Raw genomic sequence first — 26,969 nt, 5'->3', positions numbered from 1 at the left:
CCACCTCTGGACCAGCAATGGTAGCGCAACCTGCTTTGCAGGAAACCACTCCAGAGGCTAAGTCCTTTCGCCGCGCTACTGGGCATGCCCACGAGACGATCTCTCAGTGGAGATCGGGGGTCACATACTCAGGTCCTTGTCCTGATCTGATTGGCCCATCTCAGAGGTCTGGAAGGTCCCAGAAGCGCATGGCTATAAAAGGCCCGAATGACCGCTCGCCCATGCGCTAGTATAGACTATACTTGCTATGTGTGAATGGTGATGGATGTATGATTCTGGTGACTGACTCATTAAGAAACCACTTCCCTCTGATATTACGCATGTGGATAGGGAATTAGAGTTATAGTCAGCGCCAGTCAGTGGCAAGCCATACGCCACAGTTCATACCGCACCGCTACACTAGCGTCCGATAGTGTGATGCCTCACGGCACTGTCGTACAGCGGCAGTAGTTACCGCCGCGCTGCAGTTAGCAGCACTTACTGGCGTCCGTGGTAGTGACGCCGCACGCACGGTAGGTCAAGACGGACACCGACCTCTGCCTTGGGCCGTGTCCTGTGACCATATACCGTGTGTGCACGCCAGCTGAGACCTGTGAAACTATCAGGCTCGGTGTTTATGCTTTATTTGTACTAAAGCGCCTCTGTGAGTTTAACAGAGTCCACTCTGCGCACCTCGGGTGACGTTTAACCCTAGCACAGTATACCGCCATATAGCGAGTCTGCCATTACTCAGCAGCGGTTGTTACACCTACTGCACAGTGGACCCCGGGCGGCGAACGCTCTTCCTATTATTTATATTTAGTGCGTTCCGCCATCCCAAACACAGAATAATGGGCCCCAAATTTGCTTCATACAGAATGAGCCCCATATATTGCTCCATACAGTATAATGGACCCCATATATTGCTTCATACAATATAATGAGCCCCATATATTGCTTCACACAGAATAATGGGCCCCATATATTGCTTCATACAGAAAAAGGGTCCTCATATAATAATGGGCATCATATAATGCTCTATACAGAATAATGGGCCCCATATATTGCTTCATACAGAAAAAGGGTCTGTGAGTGAGGTCAGCTTACGCTGAGTCGACTTTTTCTTTAGAGTGAACCCTCTGGGTCGTGGCACCCACCCACCTAGGGCGAGCTGACTTTGTGAGGAACAACCCCCTATACAGGGAGTGTCAGAGGCAAGACCAAGGGGGTGAGCCACCACGACTGCTGGCACCAGACGGCCGGCTCAGGTAGACACTAGGTACGAGTGACTGACGACAAGGACGTGCAGTAGACAAGACGTAAGTTCAAGGTATCTTCTTTAAGACAATTTCAGGATAACATTCAGTGTGAAACGTGATAACAAGTAAACACGGCAAGGTGCGTGCGTGGTACGGCAAAGTGCGTGCGTGGTACGCCAATGTCCATGGAATAGTACATGCTAGAAGGCAAGCCTGGTTACTGGCAAGGACACGATGGCATCGGACTCCGGACAGCTGGCAGGGATCAGGGCGTCAGGCTGTAGACTTCATGCTTACGATCTCTGGCAGTGATGGCAGGTTCGGGAATCCAGCAGGCAAACCAGGGTACAGGCAAGGAGGCACGACAGATCTCCAGACATGGTGCGTGTTAGGGTACACGCCGAGGTCCAAGGCAAGTTTCCAGGCAGGGTGCGTGCTAGGGCACACCAGGGCAAGGTGCAAAGCAAGGTGCGTGTGCAGGGAACATGGCAGGTTCAACGTGCAAAGTGCAGTGCGTGTGTAGGGGACACGCCAGGGTTCAAAGTTCAACATACAAGACAGGATGCGTGTGTAGAGACACGCCAAGGCACAAGGGACAAGACAGAGTCCTGTGCGAGCAGAGGGCACGCCAGGGTCATAGTTCAAGGCAAAACACAAGCCGCGGAGACACCATCACATGTTTCTCAACGCAAGCAATGACTAGCCAGGTCTTTCCCCGGGAAGGAACAACCACGGGAAGGGCAGTCTCCAATGAAGGAAACCACCTATGCCAAAACATGGTATCCATCCACAGACAGCTGTTTCGGGGTATTGCCCCTCATCAGTGTGGAGTAGGAAACTGGCTAGTAGGAGCAATGCCTAGTAAAAGACTGTGAAAATGCGGATGAGTGACCTCGTGGAGATCAAACATCCAACACTGCGGAGACACCATCACATGTTTCTCAACGCAGTGATCTAGAGCAATGCCCCCATCCCTTATGGGAAATATGCAAAAACATGCAAAACACAAGCCGCGGAGACACCATCACGTGTTTCTCAACGCAAGCAATGACTAGCCAGGTCTTTCCCCGGGAAGGAACAACCACGGGAAGGGCAGTCTCCAATGAAGGAAACCACCTATGCCAAAACATGGTATCCATCCACAGACAGCTGTTTCGGGGTATTGCCCCTCATCAGTGTGGAGTAGGAAACTGGCTAGTAGGAGCAATGCCTAGTAAAAGACTGTGAAAATGAGGATGAGTGACCTCGTGGAGATCAAACATCCAGCACTGCGGAGACACCATCACATGTTTCTCAACGCAGTGATCTAGAGCAATGCCCCCATCCCTTATGGGAAATATGCAAAAACATGCAAAACACAAGCCGCGGAGACACCATCACGTGTTTCTCAACGCAAGCAATGACTAGCCAGGTCTTTCCCCGGGAAGGAACAACCACGGGAAGGGCAGTCTCCAATGAAGGAAACCACCTATGCCAAAACATGGTATCCATCCACAGACAGCTGTTTCGGGGTATTGCCCCTCATCAGTGTGGAGTAGGAAACTGGCTAGTAGGAGCAATGCCTAGTAAAAGACTGTGAAAATGAGGATGAGTGACCTCGTGGAGATCAAACATCCAACACTGCGGAGACACCATCACATGTTTCTCAACGCAGTGATCTAGAGCAATGCCCCCATCCCTTATGGGAAATATGCAAAAACATGCAAAACACAAGCCGCGGAGACACCATCACGTGTTTCTCAACGCAAGCAATGACTAGCCAGGTCTTTCCCCGGGAAGGAACAACCACGGGAAGGGCAGTCTCCAATGAAGGAAACCACCTATGCCAAAACATGGTATCCATCCACAGACAGCTGTTTCGGGGTATTGCCCCTCATCAGTGTGGAGTAGGAAACTGGCTAGTAGGAGCAATGCCTAGTAAAAGACTGTGAAAATGAGGATGAGTGACCTCGTGGAGATCAAACATCCAACACTGCGGAGACACCATCACATGTTTCTCAACGCAGTGATCTAGAGCAATGCCCTCATCCCTTATGGGAAATATGCAAAAACATGCAAAACACAAGCCGCGGAGACACCATCACGTGTTTCTCAACGCAAGCAATGACTAGCCAGGTCTTTCCCCGGGAAGGAACAACCACGGGAAGGGCAGTCTCCAATGAAGGAAACCACCTATGCCAAAACATGGTATCCATCCACAGACAGCTGTTTCGGGGTATTGCCCCTCATCAGTGTGGAGTAGGAAACTGGCTAGTAGGAGCAATGCCTAGTAAAAGACTGTGAAAATGAGGATGAGTGACCTCGTGGAGATCAAACATCCAACACTGCGGAGACACCATCACATGTTTCTCAACGCAGTGATCTAGAGCAATGCCCCCATCCCTTATGGGAAATATGCAAAAACATGCAAAACACAAGCCGCGGAGACACCATCACGTGTTTCTCAACGCAAGCAATGACTAGCCAGGTCTTTCCCCGGGAAGGAACAACCACGGGAAGGGCAGTCTCCAATGAAGGAAACCACCTATGCCAAAACATGGTATCCATCCACAGACAGCTGTTTCGGGGTATTGCCCCTCATCAGTGTGGAGTAGGAAACTGGCTAGTAGGAGCAATGCCTAGTAAAAGACTGTGAAAATGAGGATGAGTGACCTCGTGGAGATCAAACATCCAACACTGCGGAGACACCATCACGTTTCTCAACGCAGTGATCTAGAGCAATGCCCCCATCCCTTATGGGAAATATGCAAAAACATGCCGCGGAGACATTGCTTGCGTTGAGAAACACGTGATGGTGTCTCCGCGGCTTGTGTTTTGCATGTTTTTGCATATTTCCCATAAGGGATGGGGGCATTGCTCTAGATCACTGCGTTGAGAAACATGTGATGGTGTCTCCGCAGTGTTGGATGTTTGATCTCCACGAGGTCACTCATCCTCATTTTCACATAGTTCAAGGCAAAGTCCTGCACGTGCAGAGGGGCACGCCAGGGTCCGGGTACAAGGCAGAGTCCTGCACGTGCAGAGGGGCACGCCAGGGTCTGGGTACAAGGCAGAGTCCTGCGTTTGCTGAGGGGCTCGCCAGGGTCAGGGCTAAAGGCAGAGTCCTGCGCATGCAGAGGAGCACGCCAGGGTACATAGTTCAAGACAGAGTCCTGTGTGTGCAGAGGGGCACGCCAGGGTCAGGGTTAAAAGCGGAGTCCTGCGCGTGCAGAGGGCATGCCAGGGACAGACTACAGGCTAGGACCTGTGAGTGCGAGAGGACACGACAGGGTACATGGCAAGGCCTGCGCGTACTTTTACAGAAGCACGGGGAGGTATGCCACCGGGCGGCGAGGGCCTGCGCGTGCTATGAGAGGAGCACACAAAGCACAGTGCAGAGATAGCGTGGGTGCAAGGAAGCACAGAGAGCATGGCAGGGGCACTGGCTAGCTGGACGGGCTGCAGCACAAACAGGCGGGTAAGACTCCAGCGAACCCGACTGGGACATAGCAGGCGACACAGCTGTCACTGACGGACGAGCACGGCTGAGGCACAAGCAGGCGGGCACGGCTGAGGCACAAGCAGGAGCCTAGGAAGGCCAGGCGCATGCAAAGGGCACACGGAGAAACAAGGCAAAGCTAGACAGGGTATGGAACCAGGAGCGGAACGTAGGCAGAAACAGAGTCCGGTCAGAGCGAGAACAGAGCTAGCAGCGGAGCGTAGGCCAAAGCCCAGAGCCGGGTCAAGGCAGAGCCTAGAGACTAGCCTGGAAATGTGCAAGAGAGCACCAAAGGTAAGAGAGGAGGAATGGTGCGTGTGCCAGGAGGCACTACAGAGCACCATAGGGAAGAAAGGAGGAATGGTGCGTGTGCCAGGAGGCACAACAGAGCATCATAGGTAAGAGCAAGGAAGAACAAGCCAAGACAGAATACATAGGAAGGACCACAAGGCAAAGCATAGCAAAGGCAAGACATGGCAAGGCAGAGAACACCGGAAGGACTACAAATCCAAGCATGACAGAGACAAAACATGGCACAAAGGACAACACACGACATGGCACGGGACAAGAGGCAGAGTACAAGCACAGAGCGTGTGCAGAGACACACTACAGGGCAGAGTGCAAGGGCACAGAATACAGAGACCGAGCAGACCAAGCAGCCATGCAGGGAAGCAACACGATACTCAGGCCCCGACCATAGGAAGGGGCGGTCTGATATAGCACCTGCAGTTCCGGGTCAGGATCAGGGAAGGACCTCCGGTTCAGATCCTCCGGTTCAGATCCTCCAGGATCATAGAGAGCGTTGCTAGATCAGACTGGGCAGAACCATAGACAAGGTCACATGATCAGGGCTCCAGGAATACATAGAGGATTGCAGAATCAGACAGTGCTGGAACATAGGAAAGGTCACATGATCAGGGGGTCCAGGAATACATAGAGGATTGCAGAATCAGACAGCGTTGAAACATAGGAAAGGTCACATGATCAGGGGCTCCAGGAATACAGAGGATTGCAGAATCAGAGCAGAGACGGATGGTTACCTAGCAACGGTGTGCAGCCATGAGGTAAGGCGCGCTTGCACACCGCTCCAGGCATCTTGCAGCATGAGAATTCAGTACACGTGCACACAGCTCCAGGAGTCATGCAGCACACCAGACTTGGCGGGCATGATAGTTCGGTGCATGCTCACACTGCTCCAGGGGTCATGCGGCAAAACAGACATGGCGGGCATGACGGACATGACAGGCATAACGGGCATGACGGTCCTCATATAATGCTCCTTACATAATAATGGGTATCATATAATGCTCTATACAGAATAATGGGCCCCATACAATGCGCCATACAGAACTCCATACAGAAAATGGGCCTCATATAATGCTCCATACAGAATAATGGAAACCATATAATGCTCCAAACAGGATAATGGGCCCCATATAATGCTCCAAACAGGATAATGGGCCTCATATAATGCTCCAAACAGAATAATGGGCCCCATATAATGCTACAAACAGGATAATGGGCCCCATTTAATGCTCCATACGGTATAATGGGCCCCATATAATGCTCCATACAGGATAATGGGCCCCATACCATATAATGCTCCAAATAGGATAATGGGCCCCATATAATGCTCCATACATATAGAATGGGCCCCATATAATGCCCTATAGAGAATAATGGGCTCATCTCCCCCCGCTGGGCTCATTCTCCTCTCCGCTGGGGTCATTCTCATTCCCCCTGGGCTCATTTCCCCCCCTGGCTCACTCTTATCTCCCCCCAGGGGCTGGGCTCATTTCCCTCCCTGGCTCACTGTCATCTAACCCAGGGGCTGGGCTCATTCCACCCCCGCTCACTCTCATCTCCCCCCCGCTGGGCTTATTTCCCACCCAGCTCACTCTCATCTCCCCCGGGGGCTGGGCTTATTTCCCCCTCCCCCCGCTCACTCTCATCTCCCCCGCTGGGCTCATTTCTCCCCCCCCTGGCTCACTCTCATTTACCCGGGGGCTGGGTTCATTCTCCCCCCGGCCCCGCTGCCTCTCATTCTCAACGCCGCTCACCTGAGTCCAGGCGCCGGTAACTTTTTCTTGTGAAAGCGCGCAGTCACGTGGTACCACTCATTAAGGTCATGAATATGGGCGCCACGCCTATGGGAGTGGAGTGGCGTCCATATTCATGACCTTAATGAGCGGTAACATGTGGACCGCGTGCTCTCACAGGAAAAAAGATAGTAGTTAGTATGATATTTTGCAGAGGGCTGGGGACTGACCCCGGATTTATAAATAAAAAAAAAATTTAAAAAACCCTGTCTCGCCAGGGCCCCGGCACTTGCACGGGTACGCCGGGTGCGGACGCCAGCCCTGCCCACGTAGCCTCTCCATGTACAGTATGAGCCCCACATAGCCTCTTATATATAGTGTGGGCCCCACAGAGCCCCCCTTTATACAACATGAGCCACACATAGCCCCTTATATACAGCATGAGCCCTGCACAGCCTCCTATATGCATACAAATATCCTAAACACATTGCGGTTAAAACACGCCTTTCTTGGTATATGATCTACGAAAAATTATCTGCCATACTTACAGATAAAGTCGGTAAGTTTGAGAAAATATGGCTTCCCTGGGCGGAGTACGCCAACCACACCCCCTTTGCCACACCTGTATTTCATCTAATCAACCCAAATCCCCCTGATTCTGATTGAATCATTAACGATAATTGGACACAACATACCCCCCCTCCTCGGGCTTCCCCCTCCCCTCCTTTACCTCCTACCTTGTTGTTAGTTTGTCTGTTTGTTTGTCAACCGTTTACATGCTCTCTTATGCATATTGCAAATACAGCTCTGTATTGAGATTTGCTATCACCTTATTTGTAAAATGTAAACTTTCAATAAAAATTTATTGTTCAAAAAAAAAAAATCCTAAACACATGAGAAAAAAAACCACATACCTCGCACCCGTTCCCCCGGCTCTCCATTTCTGCTCTCTGATGCACTGACTCTCCAGAGTGCACAGCTGAGGTGATGAAATGAGCGATGCGGTGACAGGGAGCGGTAGACGGACGGTGGGCTGGAGTGCACGGTGCTGTCTCAGTTCACTGGCAGGACTGGGTCAGACAGAGGGCTGCATGTGGCTCGCGGGTTGCACTTTGCCCAGGTCTGCGTTATATTGTCCATATTCTCTAATGACAGTCATACTCATTAGGTGGCTGTTGGACGAACAATGCTTTGGTCAGTCATTTGCCCGACAGCCGTCTCACCTGATACTCCTGTATACAAAAGCTCTCGCTCAGCAGAAACGCTCCTGTGTTCTCTATGAGAAAGCCACTGGATGCCACTTCAGTCAGAAGCTTATCACTGGGAGAACAAAGTGATTGGCACTCCGAAATCGAACATGTGTGATTGACAACTCTACCAACGCCCTCATTTACATTAGACTGTTGGTTGAAGCCGTCGATATTGGCAGGTTTAGCCAACATTTGTCTGTGTATGAAGGGAGCATAAAGGGAATATGTCAGTAGGCTCTTGCAATGTAATCTGACAGCAGCATGATGTAGAGACAGAGACCCTGAGTACAGCGATGTATCACTTAGTTCACTGCTTGACAGAATCACAGTTTTTTCTGCTGGAGATTTAGCTTGGAATGTTGAGTCCTGCCCAAACCACGGGCTGGCTACTTTCTCTGTACAGTGTTTATCGACAGTAAGCGCCTAATCAGTGCTGGGTGCCTGGTTGGGCCAGGATGCACAAGGCAGCTAGTCAGATAGTGATAATCTTCTGCTGATAAAACACTCATTGAAACAAATTCACAGCCCAGTAAGTGACACATCCCTGTAATCATGGTCCCGTCACTTACATCATGCTGCTCTCAGATTACATAGTAAAAACCTGGTGACACATTCCCTTCAACATCTTTATCAACGATTTAGATGAAGGAATTGAGGGTAAACTAATTAAATTTGCTGATGACACAAAGCTAGGAGGGATAGCTAATACTAGAGAAGAGAGAGAGAGGATTCAAAAAGATATAAATAAACTGGAGAAGTGGGCAGCAACTAATAGAATGGTTTTTAACAGGGAAAAATGCAAAGTACTACATCTGGGCAATAAAAATGAAAAAAGCATATACAGAATGGGAGGAATAGGGCTAAGCAACAGCACATGTGAAAAAGATTTGGGTATACTAATAGATCACAGACTGAATATGAGTCAACAGTGTGATGCAGCAGCAAAAAAGGCAAATGCAATTCTAGGATGTATTAACAGAAGCATACAGTCTAGATCACGTGAAGTCATTATTTCCCTCTACTCCTCTTTGGTCAGACCTTATCTGGAATATTGTGTCCAGTTTTGGGCACCACATTTTAAAAAAGACATCAACAAACTGGAGCAAGTTCAGAAAAGAGCAACCAGAATGGTGACCGGTCTGCAAGCCCTGTCTTATGAGGAAAGGTTGCAGGATTTGGGAATGTTTAGTTTGCAAAAGCGAAGACTGAGAGGAGACTTAATAGCTGTCTACAAATATCTAAAGGGCTGTCACATTGTAGAAGGATCAACTTTATTCTCATTTGCACAAGGAAAGACTAGAAGCAATGGGATGAAACTGAATGGGAGGAGAAACAGATTAGATGTTAGAAAAAACTTTTTGACAGTTAGAGTGATCAATGAATGGAACAAGCTGCCACGAGAAGTGGTGAGTTCTCCTTCAATGGAAGTCTTCAAACAGAGGCTGGACAGACATCTGACTGGGATGATTTAGCGAATCCTGCTTTGAGCAGGGGGTTGGACCAGATGGCCCAGGAGGTCCCTTCCAACTCTACGATTCTATGATTCTTTAAGGCTATGTGCACACATTGACTTATCGCTGAGTTTTTCTGTTTGAAGAAGTGATGGGATGAGTCTTCTTTGTCATCTTTTATCTCGTGGCGGCTTAGCTGCTCTTTTTTTTTAAATATACTGTATATAAAGTAGTGTAAAGAATGCTCAGGTTGTTTCTTTTTAGACGCTTCACAGCTTTGAAAGCCTGAATCAGGTAAAAAAAAAAAAAAAAGCTAAAAAGGACTGCACACATAAACAACAAATTGTTTTGATGCCGTGGGTGTGAGCACTTTTTCTGGCACATTTCAGGCAAAATCTGCCAGAAACTGGCGTCGTGTGCAAGGCCAAGTGCACACGTTGAATATTTGGTGATTTATTTTTTTTTTACCTCTGGCTGTTCCACTCCTGATTTTGGCTTACAAATATTGAGGTAAAATACTGAACAAATACTGAACGTGTGCATGTGGCCTTATAGAAACCCGTCACCACTTCTGCATTTTTCACCCACTCCTGGTTTTCGCTTACAGATACTGAGGTAAAAAACTCACCAAATACTGAATGTGGGAACGTGGCCTGAGAGGACATATGGAAAGGCATTATCTTGGTGGGATTTACCTCAGGTTCTGTGACTTAGGCCGGGGTCACACTGGCGAGGAATACGGCCGAGTGAGAGGCGCTAAAAGCACGCATTAGACACGGACCAATGATTCTCTATGGGGTCCCTCGCACCAGCCGTATATTTCTTATCCGTATTCTACGGTCCGTGCCAATCGCAGCATGCTGCGATTGTCAGCGTACTACGCCCGTAATACGCCAATGCAAGTCTATGGGTGCGCAAAAAATACGGATTACACACGGAGCACACATGTGACTTGCGAGAAATACGCACCCGGTGTCTTTTAGCAAAGCCGGCAATTCAGTGCGCTGTACAGTAAACTCACACTGACATGTTTAAGGAAGAAAGAATAGATATAGACACATAGAATACACACATATATATCTATATATGCATTCTATGTGTCTATATCTATTCTTTGGTTTCTGTTAGAAACCCTGTCATAGGGCTCCATTATATGTCCATTTTGCAAGCCTGCGAGAAAATCTCTCCATACGGATGCCATACGGATTCCATACGGATGCAGACATGCGCAAAATACGCGACCGCACCTTGATTACGGATGACATACGGAGCACTGTTTAGGGGTCATTCATCCGTATTACGCATGTAAAATACTGACCGTATTTTGCGTCGGTTAGTGTGACCCCGGCCTTACAGAGAGACTAAACATTAGGGTATGTGCACACGGAGTGAAATCTGCTGCGTTTCCGGCTCTGCTGCGTTGTACAGTACCTTTATTTTCAATGTAAAAAAAAAAAACGCTGTGCACATGCGGATTTTTCCGCGCGGTTTTGCTGCGGTTTACAATCCACATGTCAATTGTTTGGTGCAGAAACTCTGCAGTTTTACACCTCATCCATGGCAACATAGGACCCAACAAACTTAAATACTCTATAATAAATAATTGAGACATCCAGACATATGTGGAGAAAAGTGGCCATGTAAACTTTATTAAGGGTTACTGAAATCCATGGGAAAAACCAAAATCCACCAAATAATTAATTCTTTAATAAATAATTCCATAAATAATTCCTTTATTAATCCGATAACCAAAATTCGCTCATTGAAAAGAGCAATCGTACCCAAACGGGCAGACATCACGAATGGCTGACCACCCCCAAAACAACCAGCCACTGCTCCACAACCGTCTGGAGGCCCAAATTAAAGATATCGAGGCCTATGTCCCCCAGATGAACACCATCCGGACGATACAGGCCCGGCAAAAAGCCTTCCAAATCCAAATGGCGAAAAGAGAAAAAACCTAGACTAGACATGAATCTTTCCATCCTCCTGTTAATCCTTTTCCTGATACCGTTCACAAAACTTAATGGGCCACCATTCCAGATCAAACGGGGAACGACTTCGGAAAAAAACAGAAAAGTCCCGGGAAACATAGAACGGAGTAAATTCATATCCCTCTGCATTAACCAAAACAAATCCCAAGTCCGGATCTTACCCAAGTCGTTCCCCGATAGATGAACAATCAACAGATCGGGAAGAGGACAGGAGGATGAGAGCTCTCTAATAAGCTGGCACAGATCCCCCCAGCGCAAGCCACGAACGCCATGCCAAAAAATACGGACGGTAGCCGGATCGAAAGACAAATTGTTTGTATAAGGCCGAAAACTTGCTCTATGATGAGCCCAATGAACGTAAGAATGTCCTACTATCCATATAGTCCTTGGACCTATAACAAAAGAACAAAAATTAAACCGTGAATGCCAGGTCAGGACGAATATACAATTCTGCTCTATTAGATTCCCACCTTCCCAGACGTTTAATCCTGTCTTCTGACAGCCCAAGACGGGCCGCTTCAGTTGCGGCCCCGATCCTAAAAGAATGTGGGGTAATTCTTAGGTGTCCCAGACCCAAAAATAGCAAACATTTCTTAAGTAAACCACCAAATTGGAATTTCGTGACCGGCTCCAAAGAGCCGTGCAAAAATAATGGGCCATTGACTTTAGGGCGGAAAGAAAACCAACGTACCAAGTTTGCCTTAGGGCAAAGCGGAGAATCTGGAACGGCCCCAAGCCGGATCAACACGCCTTTACCCAGTTGATCTGTTTTGGAACGACGGAGCCGAATAATGACCGACGAAAAATAAACGGTAACGTCAGAGACCTGTAAACCTGACGGCGAAACCTTGTTCAAGGCGACCAGCTCGCAAACCCGAAACGCGCCAAAAAATGCAAAAACAAAGCACGTCCGGAATAAGCAAGTTTCGAATGAATCGAAACAGACCTTGGGCAAAGTGTCCCATAACCGCATCAGCAGATCCACTGATATAGGCCGCCTACAGTCCGGACGAAAATTCGCTTTCCTTAAACCCTTTAGAAATTGGCGCACCGGAAAAAGCCCATGTAAAGACGTCCGACCGTAAAGTTGCATGAAAAAGGAGATCCCAGCCAAAATCCGATGGAGACCGGAAGAACTGACACCAGACTTTACCTTTTCTTGCAAGAAGGCTAGGGTTAAACTAGCGTCGTAGGACAAACAATGACAATTATGTACTGAACAGAACATCTTCCAATCAGACCAAGATGCTGAATAAGAACACCAAGTCGAAGGAGCCAGAGAATTACGTATCAGTGACTGGATGATATCCCCATCACACCCCACAAGGATTGCGGGCAAGGGACACTTTCTCGCTCCATCCTTGGATGTTGACACAGAAAGTCTTCCAAACGCTGTCGTGAGACAAAACCACCAAAAAATTGACCTTGCTCCTGATGCAAAGAAGCCTTTATCCAAATGTTATGCAAAAGACAGGTCAAAACCAACTCCCTCAAAACCCTAGCCATGAAACTGCATTTAGTAGCCAAAGTGTTAATCGCAAAGACCGAACCAACCAACTCCAGCCTAAACCGGACACGTTTATTAGCTAAACATTCACCCCACCGCGTCAACAATACTGCGAACACTTCCAGAAGAGCAGAGCCAGAAACAATCCCAGAAGACACCCATTCCGACGGCCACGACCATGAATCCCACGTGGAACAAAAACAGATCACAAAACCAGAGGAAGGAAAAGAACGAATAAAAACCGACAATGCGTTGGAGTCCACAAAATCCTCTTGCATTACACTAATCCCATTAAAGGACACCAGGAATTTCCTCCAAACACCAAGATCCGAACGAAGCTCGGCTGTTAACCGAATATGATCGCCTGCACCATGGACTCCTTTAATACTGTCATACAGCCGACGGGAAAATGCTCTAGCCATTGGCAAGATCCTCAGGGCAAAATTCAAAGATCCCAAAAGAGATTGGAATTCTCTCAAAGTAGCTTTTTTCCTAAGCAGCAAAGAATCAATCAGGGAAACCAGTTTTTGAACTTTGTCCTGCGGAAGCCTCAATTCCATCGCGGAAGAATCTAAAATCACACCTAAGAATTCCAGACACGTACAAGGACCAACTGTTTTCTCAGGCGCCAGAGGAACACCAAAAAACTCCATTAAACGCTGAAAAGTATCCAGCAGTTTAAAGCAATCTCCCGAAATCTCCGTACCGAAAAACAAAAAATCATCCAAATAATGTAAAATAAACCCGCAATTCGCTTCCTCAAAAGTCGCTCATTCCAAAAACGTCGAAAAAGATTCAAAGTAAAAACAAGAGAGCGAGAAACCCATCGGGAGACATTTTATCAAAATAAAACAAATAGTCGAACGAAAAACCCAACGAATTAAAACCCTCTGGACTGACCGGGAGAAGACGAAAAGCCGACTTGATGTCCGCCTTAGCCAAAAGAGTGAAACGGCCAAACCGACGCAGAGCGTCCACTGCTACATCAAACAGCGTGTATGAAACCGGAAACTCCGACGGATCGACTTGATCATTCAATGACGATCCTTTTGGATAAGAAAGATGATGAATCACTCTTACCGCATGCGAATCCCTCTTGGGTACGGCACCCAAAGGGGATACCCGAAAACCTGAAAACGGAGGCTCTAAAAACGGACCCGCGATCCGATCCAAAGACAACTCCTTTTCAATATGAGCCCGAACCTCAGAGGAAAACGAACGCACTGAAGACAAATTACCTGAGACCGTACAACCAATACCAGAAAAACCAGGTACAAAAAAAACAAACAAAAAACCATTACTGATTAACTCGGCCTTCTTGTGGTCGGGGTAACGGTCCAACCACGGGACCATATTTAGTACCTTCACAGGCGTCCGAGCTCTTGAAAATTGAGTCCCTCCCACCACCTTGTGGCTGCTGAGACAGCTGATTTGCCTTCTTAAAACATTTTGCGGCGGGGTGACGGCCGCCGCAAAAGGAGCACTCGTGGCGAAACCGACAGTTTGCCTGCCACTTACACATAGTCATTAAAAGCAAAGCAGAAACCCTTTTTCAAAGGCAAGCTGCTTTGCTGTTTAGGTCCTGCGGACCTCTGAGGCAGCATAAGGTTGAGCCAAAGGCCCACATCCTTAGTACCCCACGCCAGCGAGGGGTGCACGGCCATTTTCTGACGAAACGCTTCGTCATAATGAAGCCATGCGACCCTTCCAAAGCTTTTGTAAGCCTCCAAGATAGAGTCTGAGTGCTGAAACAGCCCACTGCATAGCGAGGGATGTTTTTCCCCTAAAACAGCGGCAAAAATATTGAAGGCCTGAAGCCACATATGAAAAGATTTAAAAGATTTCTTCTTCTCATCGCCGTCTGCTTCTTTCCTCTCAAGCCGAGAGCTATAATCCTTCTCACCAGGAAGCAATGAGAAAATGTCAACATACTCATTATTCCATATTTTATCTTTGACTGTCTGACTGAGATGGAAGCCCAAAGGGGAGACATCGCAGGTCATAGCCTCGCGGTAAAGGGATTCATCCACCCCCACAGCTCCGACAGCTGAGGGTAACATCTGAGAATTAACCCCCATTGAACTTCTAACTTCCGCCACAACCCTATTAACTAAGTCCTGAACAAAAGCAGGAGAAGCCCTATCTGCATTAAGAGAAGAAAAAGCGTCAATCTCACCACCAGTAGCAGGTCGTTCCATGTTCGGTTCCTGTGAAGTCGAAGAGGTCCGGCACCTAGGTGGAGGCTGAACCTCAGCCTGAAGATCATGAGGCATCCACACCGCAGCCAGATCCGGGGCTTCTGATCCTCTGGCAGCCCCAGTCTGCCCTTGGCTAGAATGAGCTCGGGCGTAGCGACAAACAACTCCAACATCTCCTCTTCCCGCGGGTACTTGCAGAACCTGGGCTTGTGCTTCAGCCTGTGGCAGAACACACTCATCTCTTCTCCTCTCAATAAACCTCTCCTGAGGTTGCAATTCCCTGGCCGAACACAAGATGGCGCCAGGGTCCCGTGATAGAGAACAAGATCCTCTCCTCCTGTCATTTCTGCTTCTAGATGGGGCCCTGGCCCGCTGAGCCTCCACAGGAGACCTCCTCACTGCAGCACGGTGTCTGCGAGGGGTAGGGGGCGGTGGGGAATAAGCTTCTCTTGGCCTCCGCAACCTGGATCCACTCCTGCTTTCACCACTCTCCATGGCTTCAGCTGCAGGAACAATCACATCGGGGGCATTCTCCACAGAAGCCCCTGCAGCTGCTGAGGTATTTGATAACACAGGCTGAGATAAGCAGTCACGTAACCATGACTCCCCTCCTTCTTCCCTCACACGAGATAACAGCTGTGCTAGCAGAGCGTCCATCTTCTTAACTTCAAAGTTGAAAAGTGATGAAATCACCTCAGGTTCTAGTGTATATATAGTCCTTTACTCCCGCCGAAAAGGCAGACCAATCAAAGCCTGTTACCGGGTCAATTCACACAACTCGATTTCTTATTGGTTAATAACCAGCCAATTAATAAAACAATTCCTCAGAACCTGAAAGAAGAAACTTAGAGACAGCATTAATCCTTAAACTACCCAACCCAAATAAAAACAGGTCCATGTTGCCATGTAACCATCGGACAAGGGTCCACTGCTTTGACATTATGAGGTGTAAAACCGCAGGGCAAAACCGCAGATAAACCGCAGGACTTTAGTCCTGTGGTTTTCTCTCCAAAATCCGCACACCCGAAAAACTACGTGTGCACATAGCCTTAGAATTCAGATGGAAATTTTCACATGTATCTGGAGGTATGCTAGAAATCCAAAAGCTGTGCTAAGCCCAGTGATGTCCACCCTGCTTTTACAACCTTTTTCTTTTCATTACTCTCTAGGATTCTTGTGAAAAGATTGTGTCTGGAATGACAGGGAAATTTAATCAAGTGCAAAAGACTTTGGAGGAATGTCACATTCTGGCTGTAGAGGCCGTGGACTGTGAAAAGACTGTGGCACTGACACAGGCAGAAGAGCATGTCCTGCTTCTACAGAGCCACCTGCAAAAGTTGGAAAAGCACCGCATGGAGGCGACAGTGCTGCTGAGGAATGATGGGGTGGCATTTCTTGAGGTAAAGTGGTTATTTGCTGAATTAAAGGGTATTGAAACTAGTGATGCCCAGATAAGGTGCTTTCCGAGCATGCTTGTGTGCTAACCAAGTGTCTTTGGCATGCTCAAATTGCCTTGTGGCTGTACAAACAGTATCAAGTATAGCGTGGCACTACCACAAGGTGCACAAGTAGGTTACCCAGACCCAAGTGAATAATAATAAAGTAACTTGGCACTCAACTGAATTGTCCTTTTTAAGTGAAGTTTTTATTTATGTGCAGTCCTACAAAAAGACGTTTCGGCCTACACTTGGCCTTCGTCAGTCCAACTGCTGTCTATATAGTATGAACAAACGTATGTAAAAAACGGTATGCAGGTGTGCAGGTGAGACCAGCAGCCTAAGGCTAATATGGGGCTTATAGAAGTAGGTTGCAAGTGTGCAGGGCTGAACGCGGTATCCACCGCCGTTTGGAAGCCTGCTACCGGTCTCAGTACAGACATTTTCAACAGGTATATTTTTACACCGGTCTCAGTACAGACATCTTCCACAGGCAAATTGCTTCAGCAATCCAGCGGGAACCTCTCCTCATTTCCGTATGGAATATATTGCATCTAATTGAATTACCAGCACAGCACACCTTAAGGCTGTGTGCACACGCTGCGGATTTAGGTGCGGATTCATCCGCTCGGATTTTGTAAAATCCGCAGGTGAAACCGCAGGTCAGACCTGATATCCGCGGGGGGCGGGGGGGGCGAAATATGATGCGGAGTGGCGCGGCTGGCGGGGATGGTTTTCCCACTGAACTGAGGCACTGATGTACACTCACTGGCCACTTTATTAGGTACACCATGCTAGTAACGGGTTGGACCCCCTTTTGCCTTCAGAACTGCCTCAATTCTTCGTGGCAGAGATTCAACAAGGTGCTGGAAGCATTCCTCAGAGATTTTGGACCATATTGACATGATGGCATCACACAGTTGGCGCAGATTTGTCGGCTGCACATCCCTGATGCGAATCTCCCGTTCCACCACATCCCAAAGATGCTCTATTGGATTGAGATCTGGTGACTGAGGAGGCCATTTGAGTACAGTGAACTCATTGTCATGTTCAAGAAACCAATCTGAGATGATTCGAGCTTTATGACATGGCGCATTATCCTGCTGAAAGTAGCCATCAGATGTTGGGTACATTGTGGTCATAAAGGGATGGACATGGTCAGCAACAATACTCAGGTAGGCTGTGGCGTTGCAACGATGCTCAATTGGTACCAAGGGGCCCAAAGAGTGCCAAGAAAAAATTCCCCACACCATGACACCACCACCACCAGCCTGAACCGTTGATACAAGGCAGGATGGATCCATGCTTTCATGTTGTTTACGCCAAATTCTGACCCTACCATCCGAATGTCGCAGCAGAAATCGAGACTCATCAGACCAGGCAACGTTTTTCCAATCTTCTACTGTCCAATTTCGATGAGCTTGTGCAAATTGTAGCCTCAGTTTCCTGTTCTTAGCTGAGAGGAGTGGTACCCGGTGTGGTCTGCTGCTGCTGTAGCCCATCTGCCTCAAAGTTCGACGCACTGTGCGTTCAGAGATGCTCTTCTGCCTACCTTGGTTGTAACGGGTGGCAATTTGAGTCACTGTTGCCTTTCTATCAGCTCGAACCAGTCTGCCCATTCTCCTCTGACCTCTGGCATCAACAAGGCATTTCCGGCCACAGAACTGCCGCTCACTGGATTTTTTTTCTTTTTCGGACCATTCTCTGTAAACCCTAGAGATGGTTGTGCGTGAAAATCCCAGAAGATCAGCAGTTTCTGAAATACTCAGACCAGCCCTTCTGGCACCAACAATCATGCCACGTTCAAAGGCACTCAAATCACCTTTCTTCCCCATACTGATGCTCGGTTTGAACTGCAGGAGATTGTCTTGACCATGTCTACATGCTTAAATGCACTGAGTTGCCGCCATGTGATTGGCTGATTAGAAATTAAGTCTTAACACACAGTTGGACAGGTGTACCTAATAAAGTGGCCAGAGAGTGTATAATTTTGATTTTTGTTTATTTGTGGAGCCATGTTGTTTATAGGCTCAATTTTATGCAAATATCTGTGTTTTGAGATTTTCTTCTTTTTATTTATTCTTACACAGGAAGAGTTTTACCCTTTAAATAATATCTGCTTTCAATGTAATTTTTACTAGCTATATAAGATGTCATATTCTTTCTGTATTGATTCCTGAATGTTTAATAAAAAAAAAGATCTGATTCAAAAAAGAAACCGCAGGTCAAAATACCTGCGGTTTTACCTGCGGATTGCTCTGCGGTTTTGCCCTGCGGTTTTTCATCTCCTCAATGGAGGAGATGGCAAACCGCAGCAGAATCCGCAGAAAGAATTGACATGTCAATTCTTTCTGCGGTTTCAAAACCGCAGATAATCCGCGCGGAAAAATCCGCACCGTCTGCACTGCGGTTTTTGATTCCCATAGGGAATCATGGTACTGTACACCGCAGCAAAAACTGCTGCGGGTCCGCAGCGGCCCAAACCGCTGCGGAACCGCAGCAAAATCCGCAGCGTGTGCACACAGCCTAAGGGTAGCTGGAAGCCTGCTATATGCCTACACCATATTTTGAATCAGGACCTTACAAAAAAAACTATTTTGCTCGTGGACATACTATATAGACAGCAGTCGGACTGACGGAGGCCAAGTGTAGGCCGAAACGTCTTTTTGTAGAACTGCACATAAATAAAAACTTCACTTAAAAAGGACAATTCAGTTGAGTGCCAAGCTACTTTATTATTGTACAAACAGTATAACCCTTCTTTTAAGGGTATGTGCACACGTTGCGGATTTGACCCTGCGGATCCGCAGCAGATACTCCTGCGTGTACAGTACCATTATATTCAAGGTAAAATCAAAAATTCTGTGTACATGCTGCGGAGAAATCCGCGCTGAAATGCAGCGTTTTGAAATCCGCAGCATGTCAATTCTTTGTGCAGATTCCGCAGCGTTTTTACACCTGCTCCATTATAGGAATCCGCAGGTGTAAAAACACAGGTGAAATCTGCACAAAATCTGCAGAAAATCCGCAGTAAATCTGCAGGTAAACACAGGTCATTTTACCTGCGGATTTAGCAAATTCTGCGCAGCAGAATCCGCAACGTGTGCACATACCCTTATCCTTTCCCAGTCTTTGGTTGAGCTGAATGGATTTCAATCGTATTAATTATGTAACTTTTTTTTTTAGCTGCAGCCCATCACTGAGCTTGGAGGCTTGTGTCATCTTCATGACAGAGCTGTTGAGCTTAGTGCTTGGCTGGATTGGTGATGTTAAAGGGAATCTGTCACCCTTTTTGTCACCCTTTTTTTCACCTATCAGCTGCCGGCATAGACATCAGGGCTTATCTACAACATTCGCCCCCAATGTAACCTGAAAGATAAAAAAACAAATTAGATTATACTAACAGGGCAGAGCAGTGCGCCTGCGCTGGAGCCATTACAGGACGGGAAGAAGAGGACGTCATCGTTTGAAGATGGGAGGCGTCGGACTGGACCGCAACACCCATTGGACCAGACCGCCCCCTCCGGTGAGTATAATCTAACGTGTTTTTCTTATCTTTCAGGTTACATAGGGGGCTTATCTACAGCCTTACAGAATGCTGTAGATAAGCCCCTGATGTCAATGCCGGCAGGTGAAAAAAAGGGTGACAGATTTCCTTTAACTGTCAACACCCTGCACCACAAACGACAGAGGTCACATTACCCAACTATGCTGTATTGCTCTCTCACCCACACCTCGTTAGTTGGCCCCTGGTGAATCCTCTTCAAAATGTCCAATTGAAGGATGCCTTACAATTTACCCTAAACAGGATCTCCCAGGATCATCAATGTGTATGTTAAAGGTGTGTGTTAGATCGGAACATCACGTATTGTGCACACAGTTTGGATCACATAATACATTTTTCATCTGATTTCGCCATCCCCCATTCGAGTGCAGGACTCCTTCTATTCTTCAACTATTAACGCTATATCATCATTGTAGCCAAAATTTTGAGACTGGAGCAGCGCCAAACATTCGGCGCTCAGTATTAGAGAAATAGAGTTCACCGCTCATAAATCTCAAACAAGAGGGCTCGCTAAGGGCCTGGAAGAGACATGACATGGAGGAGCAAGAGAAAGATCATGCCCATATATAAAGCAGCACCTTAATTGTATATAAAGAATAGTGACACTTTATTAGACAATATTACAAAAAGCAAAAAAGCACACAATACATATTAAAAACATTTAAAATACAAAAAGGACCTACAATGAGTCATGCCTTATTATAGAAGCAGTGACTTACCACACCTACTAATCTCCCAGTGAACAAGGTAAGTACATTAAAGCCACTGTCAAAGGTATTGCATATATATAATATATATATGATCAAGAATAAATCCTGTATAGCTGAAGAAGCATAAATATAACTCATATGTAACAGCATCAGATAATTCCTCAGTGGCTATAAAGTGCATATAAGAAATACCATATGGGCCCAGAGAACCACAGGAAAAAAAAGGCGTATGAGAGGAGAGTAATTAGCCTGTTAAATACAAGTCCCTAAACAATGGCCAAAAGTAAAGAACTAATAGCACACAGATTTTAGAAAAGATGACAAAAATCCTCAATGGCTATAAAGTGCATAAAAGTAGTACTATATGGGCCCTGAGAAACACAAGAAAAGGCATATGAGAGGAAAATAATTAGCCTGTTAAATACAGGTCCCTCAACAATGGCCAAAGATAGAAAACTAGTAACACACAAAATTTTAGGGAAGATGACAAACCCATTCCTGGGCTGAGGTACCCTCGCACACCAAAGTGAGTGTGGATGCTAGAATCTGAGCCAGGGCCCTGGAGATAGGGAGAAAGAAAATGTGGGATAGGTTCCAACATTCGGCGCTCACCCCAGGGAGGGTGAGTACCTGCTTGCTTTATTATGTTACATATATAAAAGCATTTGGGATCCACTTTGCTTAAAGGGGAAAAACCCATCTACACCTTTCCGTATGGGTGGAATAGGTGGTTATTGACTTGACAGCACACTGTTTGTTCTGTACTGTAGGCGCGGTATAGAAACCAGGTTCTCAAACCTTTAGTTTTTGTTTTAGTCACACAAGCTAATAGAATAATAAATACGTGGTAAGATCTTCATCAGACCAGACAATCCTGAGCAGCATACTTGACAAGGAAGTAAATATAGAGTAAAATTAGACGCTTGTAGATATGCAGATCACGTTGGCTTAAGCTACTTTCAGACTTGCGTTAGGAGGCGCAGGGCCGCCGCTAAGCTCCGCCCCCGGCTGCGCCTCCTCCGGTCAGCTCCTCCTATGGGCGCATGACGCTGCATGCGACCAGCGTACCCTATATTTAGCGTAGGGTACGCTGGCCGTGCGCTGGTATGATTTTGCTGGCGTGTAATTAACAAAGAGAAAAAGGAATAGGCCACAAGCAGGGGATCACCCTGAATAGTAAGTAGCATATACAATACAAATTATTTTGACACAGCAAACAGACACAAACAATTAAAAACATTAAAAATGGTCACACATACAAAAATTGCACAATGCTCGTAATAGAGCAACCCGCCTGCTACCAAAAAACACTGTCACCGGGAATAATACCTAAGACCCTAGGTCCATGTAAACAGAATAACCCAAATGGAAGGTAAGACCAGAAGTAGACACAATAAATCATACATAAGTCGAAAACATCAACAATACATGATTACAGTGGAACATACATTTCTAACCCAAAATGGTAAAAAGCAGCATATGGAATAATATAGCCCCAAAGGTATCCTGATCAAAATGAGGTGCACAGAGAAAATAGTAGTGCAAGCTGAATAACCCTCATATACAAATAAAGGTGCCTCAGCCTAGAATAAGGCATAGAGAACATAAGTGACCTTATCATCCGAACCAATAGGGGCTAGAGGGGGTTAAATGGACAGAGAAATTCTCTATGACCACCCTCAATAATTAGCACACACGCAAGTCAGCACAATAGAACACCCATGTGGAGTGGAGTGGAGCAGGCAGAGTCAGGGACCCGACGCGTGTCGCCACTCTGGGTGGCTTCTTCAGGGGTACAACTTGCCAGTCAGCTGTGCCAATAAATATGGTTACCTGATGAATGAATAGGGAACAGCTGCGCAGCTGCTTACCATAGCATGAATGATGTCGGAATACACCTGAAAATCAGCGGTTAGTCAGTAGTCCGTAGCGGTGGCTATCAGCTTACAACGCCGGCGTGTGACATCACAGAGTGTACTAGATTATACCGACTGCGCAGGCGTTGGCGTCTGAAAGATCGGAAACCAATCACAAACAGAAAGAGTAAAGGAACTCAATATCGCTACTGCGCAGGCGCTTACAATAGCCCACTGCGCATGTGTCGGCGTCTAGGAGACCGAACTCGCATCACAGATAGAGGAAGTAAGGAACTCAGAACAGCTAATGCGCAGGTGCTTACAGTCATGTGACCGATTTAGACACTAGAGGTTTATAGCTCAATTGCTATAGTGGTTATCTGAGTAGGCGGGGACCAACCAATTTAGGATAAGATTGATAGCACCTGTATAAATATTAGTGCCTGATATCATATATTAAATATCAATCCCTATGGACCCTGAAGAGGGACATGCCTATCCTCAGTCAAGATGGAGGAACCCAACACAGGTAGAGCAGATGTGACTACAGACCAACCGTATTTTTATTCTTGCGCACATCACAACAGAAGGGACAAAGTAGAGGAATAAAAATTCAGCAGCTATAATATTTATACAGGCGCTATCAATCTTATCCTAAATGGGTTTTTTCACTTCCATCTTCAACACGGCCTGTTTGGCCTGGTTGTGGATTTCCATTAAACTATCTTTTTCAGGCATCTCTGAGTCAGAATGTGGTTGTCACTTGTTTGATAACGTCGCTGGCGTATAGTTCATCACGTCTGTGCTCTTTTTGTACTTTTGATATTTTTGGTGCCCCTTAGTGACTGGGACCCATTTTATGTTATAATGTACGTTTCCGTCTGTAACATACGTGTGCTCAGCCCAACTGACCATAATTACAATATAGGGGTACCTTTGATGTGAGATTTTCTCTCATCCAATCGATGTCTTGATTAATCTGGTAAGTGGTGACGTTTAATTAAGTAGTTCACCCCTTAACGTGAGTATCCTCTGCATACCCCCCTTTGGTCAGTATAATACTATCCCTTGGATCCCTGGACTGTTGCACTTCATTCGCTTATGCTATCACTATACTGCTATCTGGAAAGTTGGCCTTGTCCGGGTAGCTATAGCAATACTTGATAACACCTACATGATTTGATATTTTCTGTCTAAATGCCCGACTAATTCATGAATCCAGTATGATTATCTGGTGTAATATGGTTATGGTCACTTTGATTCCAATGTTCTGCGACATATACCGTCATACCTATCTCCACACTTTTTGCATTTTGCATTGGCGTTTGTGGGGACTGGTTGCTCATTTGGTATTTGGTGTATTTGTCCAGCCACCGCTCACTTGGCTAGCTACTTTAGCAACGGAGCTGTGAGTATGATAATGGGCATTTGTTTGTTCTTATTGTATGCGCCTGCGCAGTAGCGCACAGTTTCCATCCATATAACTGACTATTATCATAACTGAGCCGTAGACCATTCTTAGTTTAGCTGTACTTATTACTTTAAACGTGTCCGCATGAATAACTTTGAGTTTTTTTACTCCTTGGTTTTTTTGACTATAAAGTCTGTGTAGTAGCGTTTGATTTCCACCCATTTGGCTGAGTATAAACGCCGGCGCAGTAGCGTTTTGTTTATATAATTGATCAGCATGGTAATTGAGCCGTAAACCTTCTAAGGTCCAGGCAGTCCTATGATTACAGGTGTTTAGGCATCAAAGTTATTGAGTTTTTCATTGTCTCTATCTGTTATGTGTGCCTATACAACTGGTTACTATCGCAGTTGAATGGCCAATAAGATAATAGTTCTGTTCCTTTCTGGCTACAAGCGCCTGCGTAGTAGCGCTTGGTCCCCGCCTGTGATGCGAGTTCGGTCTCCTAGACGCTGACGCATGCGCAGTGGGCTATTGTAAGCTCCTGCGCAGTAGCGATATTGAGTTCCTTTACTCTGTTTGTGATTGGTTTCCGGTCTTTCAGACGCCGACGCCTGCGCAGTCAACATAATCTAGTACACTCTGTGACGTCACACGCCGGCGTTGAAAGCTGATAGCCACCGCTACGGACTACTGACTAACCGCTGATTTTCAGGTGTATTCCGACATCATTCATGCTATGGTAAGCAGCTGCGCAGTTGTTCCCTATTCATTCATCAAGTAACCATATTTATTGGCACAGCTGACTGGCAAGTTGTACCCCTGACGAAGCCACCTAGAGTGGCGATACGCGTTGGGTCCCTGACTCTGCCTGCTCCACTCCACATGGGTCTTCTATTGTGCTGACTTGCGTGTGTGCTAATTATTGAGGGTGGTCATAGAGAATTTCTCTGTCCGTTTAACCCCCTCTAGCCCCTATTGGTTCAGATGATCAGGTCACTTATGTTCTCTATGCCTGATTCGAGGCTGAGGCACCTTTATTTGTATATGAGGGTTATTCAGCTTGCACTACTATTTTCTCTGTGCACCTCATTTTGATCAGGATACCTTTGGGGCTATATTATTCCATATGTTGCTTTTTTACCATTTTGGGTTAGAAATGTATGTTCCACTGTAATCATGTATTGTTGATGTTTTCGACTTATGTATGATTTATTGTGTCTACTTGTGGTCTTACATACCTTCCATTTGGGTTATTCTGTTTACATGGACCTAGGGTCTTGGGTATTATTCCCGGTGAGAGTGTTTTTTGGTAGCAGGTGGGTTGCTCTATTACGAGCATTGTGCAATTTTTGTGTGTGTCACATGTGTGACCATTTTTAATGTTTTTAATTGTTTCTGTGTCTGTTTGCTGTGTCTAAATAAAATTTGTATTGTATATGCTACTTCCTATCCAGGGTGATCCCCTGCTTTTGGCCTATTCCTTTTTCTCTTTGTTAATTACATGTAGCATATAGGTCAAGGTTGGAACCCTTGAAACTTTTCGGTGGTGCCCCCGTTTTTGTTCTCCATTGTGATTTTGCTGGCATGTGCGCCCTTTTCGCTCTGCGCCGACGTAAGTCAAACACATCGTGTCGCATTTTCGTGCGCTCGGCGCAGCGCCAAAAGGGCGCACGCGCCAGCAAAATCATACCAGCGCACAGGCAGCGTACCCAACGCTAAATATAGGGTACGCTGGTCGCATGCAGCGTCATGCACCCATAGGAGGAGCTGACCGGAGGAGGCGCGGCCGGGGGCGGAGCTTAGCGGCGGCCCTGCGCTGCACCTCCTAACGCAAGTCTGAAAGTAGCCTTAGCATTGTAGTACTTCATATGGGAATTCATCTTAAATGACTTGTCTCAGTAAGGATTTGTTCACATTACGTCAGAGGTCTACATCGAGAGTAGTTTCAGCTATAAATTTAATTTATTTCAGTTCTTCAATATAAAAAGTGAAACTCATATATTCATATATTATACAGAGTCATTACAAACAGAGTGATCAATTTCAAGTGTTTATTTTTGTTAATGTTGATGATTATGGCTTACAGCCAATGAAAACCCAAAAGTCATTATCTCAGTAAATTAGAATAATTAACAAAAACCACCTGCAAAAGTTTCCTAAGCGTTTAAAAAGGTCCCTTATTCTGTTTCAGTAGGCTCCACAATCATGGGGAAGATTGCTGACAGTCAATGACACGCTCCACCAGGAGGGTAAGCCACGAAAGGTCATTGCTAAAGAAGCTGGCTGTTCACAGAGTGCTGTATCCAAGCATATTAATGGAAAGTTGAGTGGAAGGAAAAAGTGTGGTAGAAAAAGATGCACAAGCAATCAGGATAACTGCAGCCTTGAAAGGATTCTTAAGAAAAGGAATTTAAAAAAATTTTGGGAGATTCACAAGGCGTGGACTGCTGCTGGAGTCATTGCTTCAAGAGACACCACACACAGACGTATCCAGTACATGGGCTACAAGTGTCGCATTCCTTGTGTCAAGCCACTCATGAACAATAGACAATGCCAGAAGCGTCTTAACTGGGCCAAGGTGAAAAAGAACTGGACTGTTGTCAGTGGTCCAAGGTGTTGTTTTCAGATGAAAGTAAATTTTGCATTTCATTTGGAAATCAAGGTCCCAGAGTCTGGAGGAAAAGTGGAGAGGCACACAATGCAAGTTGCTTAAGATCTATTGTGAAGTTTCCACAATCAGTGATGACTTGGGGAGCCATGTCATCTGCTGGTGTAGGTCCACTGTGTTTTATCAAGACCAAAGTCAGCACAGCCGTCTACCAAGAAACTTTAGAGC

General features: G+C 46.4%; 1 protein-coding gene across 1 annotated transcript in view; it reads left to right on the top strand.

Annotated features, from left to right (window-relative positions):
• TRIM65 (tripartite motif containing 65) overlaps positions 1 to 26,969 on the top strand; it is an 86,135-nt gene that overhangs the window by 34,505 nt on the left and 24,661 nt on the right. The window contains exon 3 of the mRNA XM_073587914.1: positions 16,325 to 16,555. Within this exon, the coding sequence (XP_073444015.1) occupies positions 16,325 to 16,555 (231 nt within the window). The remainder of the gene's footprint in view (positions 1 to 16,324; positions 16,556 to 26,969) is intronic.

Source organism: Dendrobates tinctorius, unplaced genomic scaffold, assembly GCF_039654945.1.
Source record: "Dendrobates tinctorius isolate UK_male_01 unplaced genomic scaffold, ASM3965494v1 ptg000103l, whole genome shotgun sequence".
Taxonomy (NCBI): Eukaryota; Metazoa; Chordata; class Amphibia; order Anura; family Dendrobatidae; genus Dendrobates; species Dendrobates tinctorius.
This window is presented reverse-complemented; position numbering and strand designations above follow the sequence as displayed.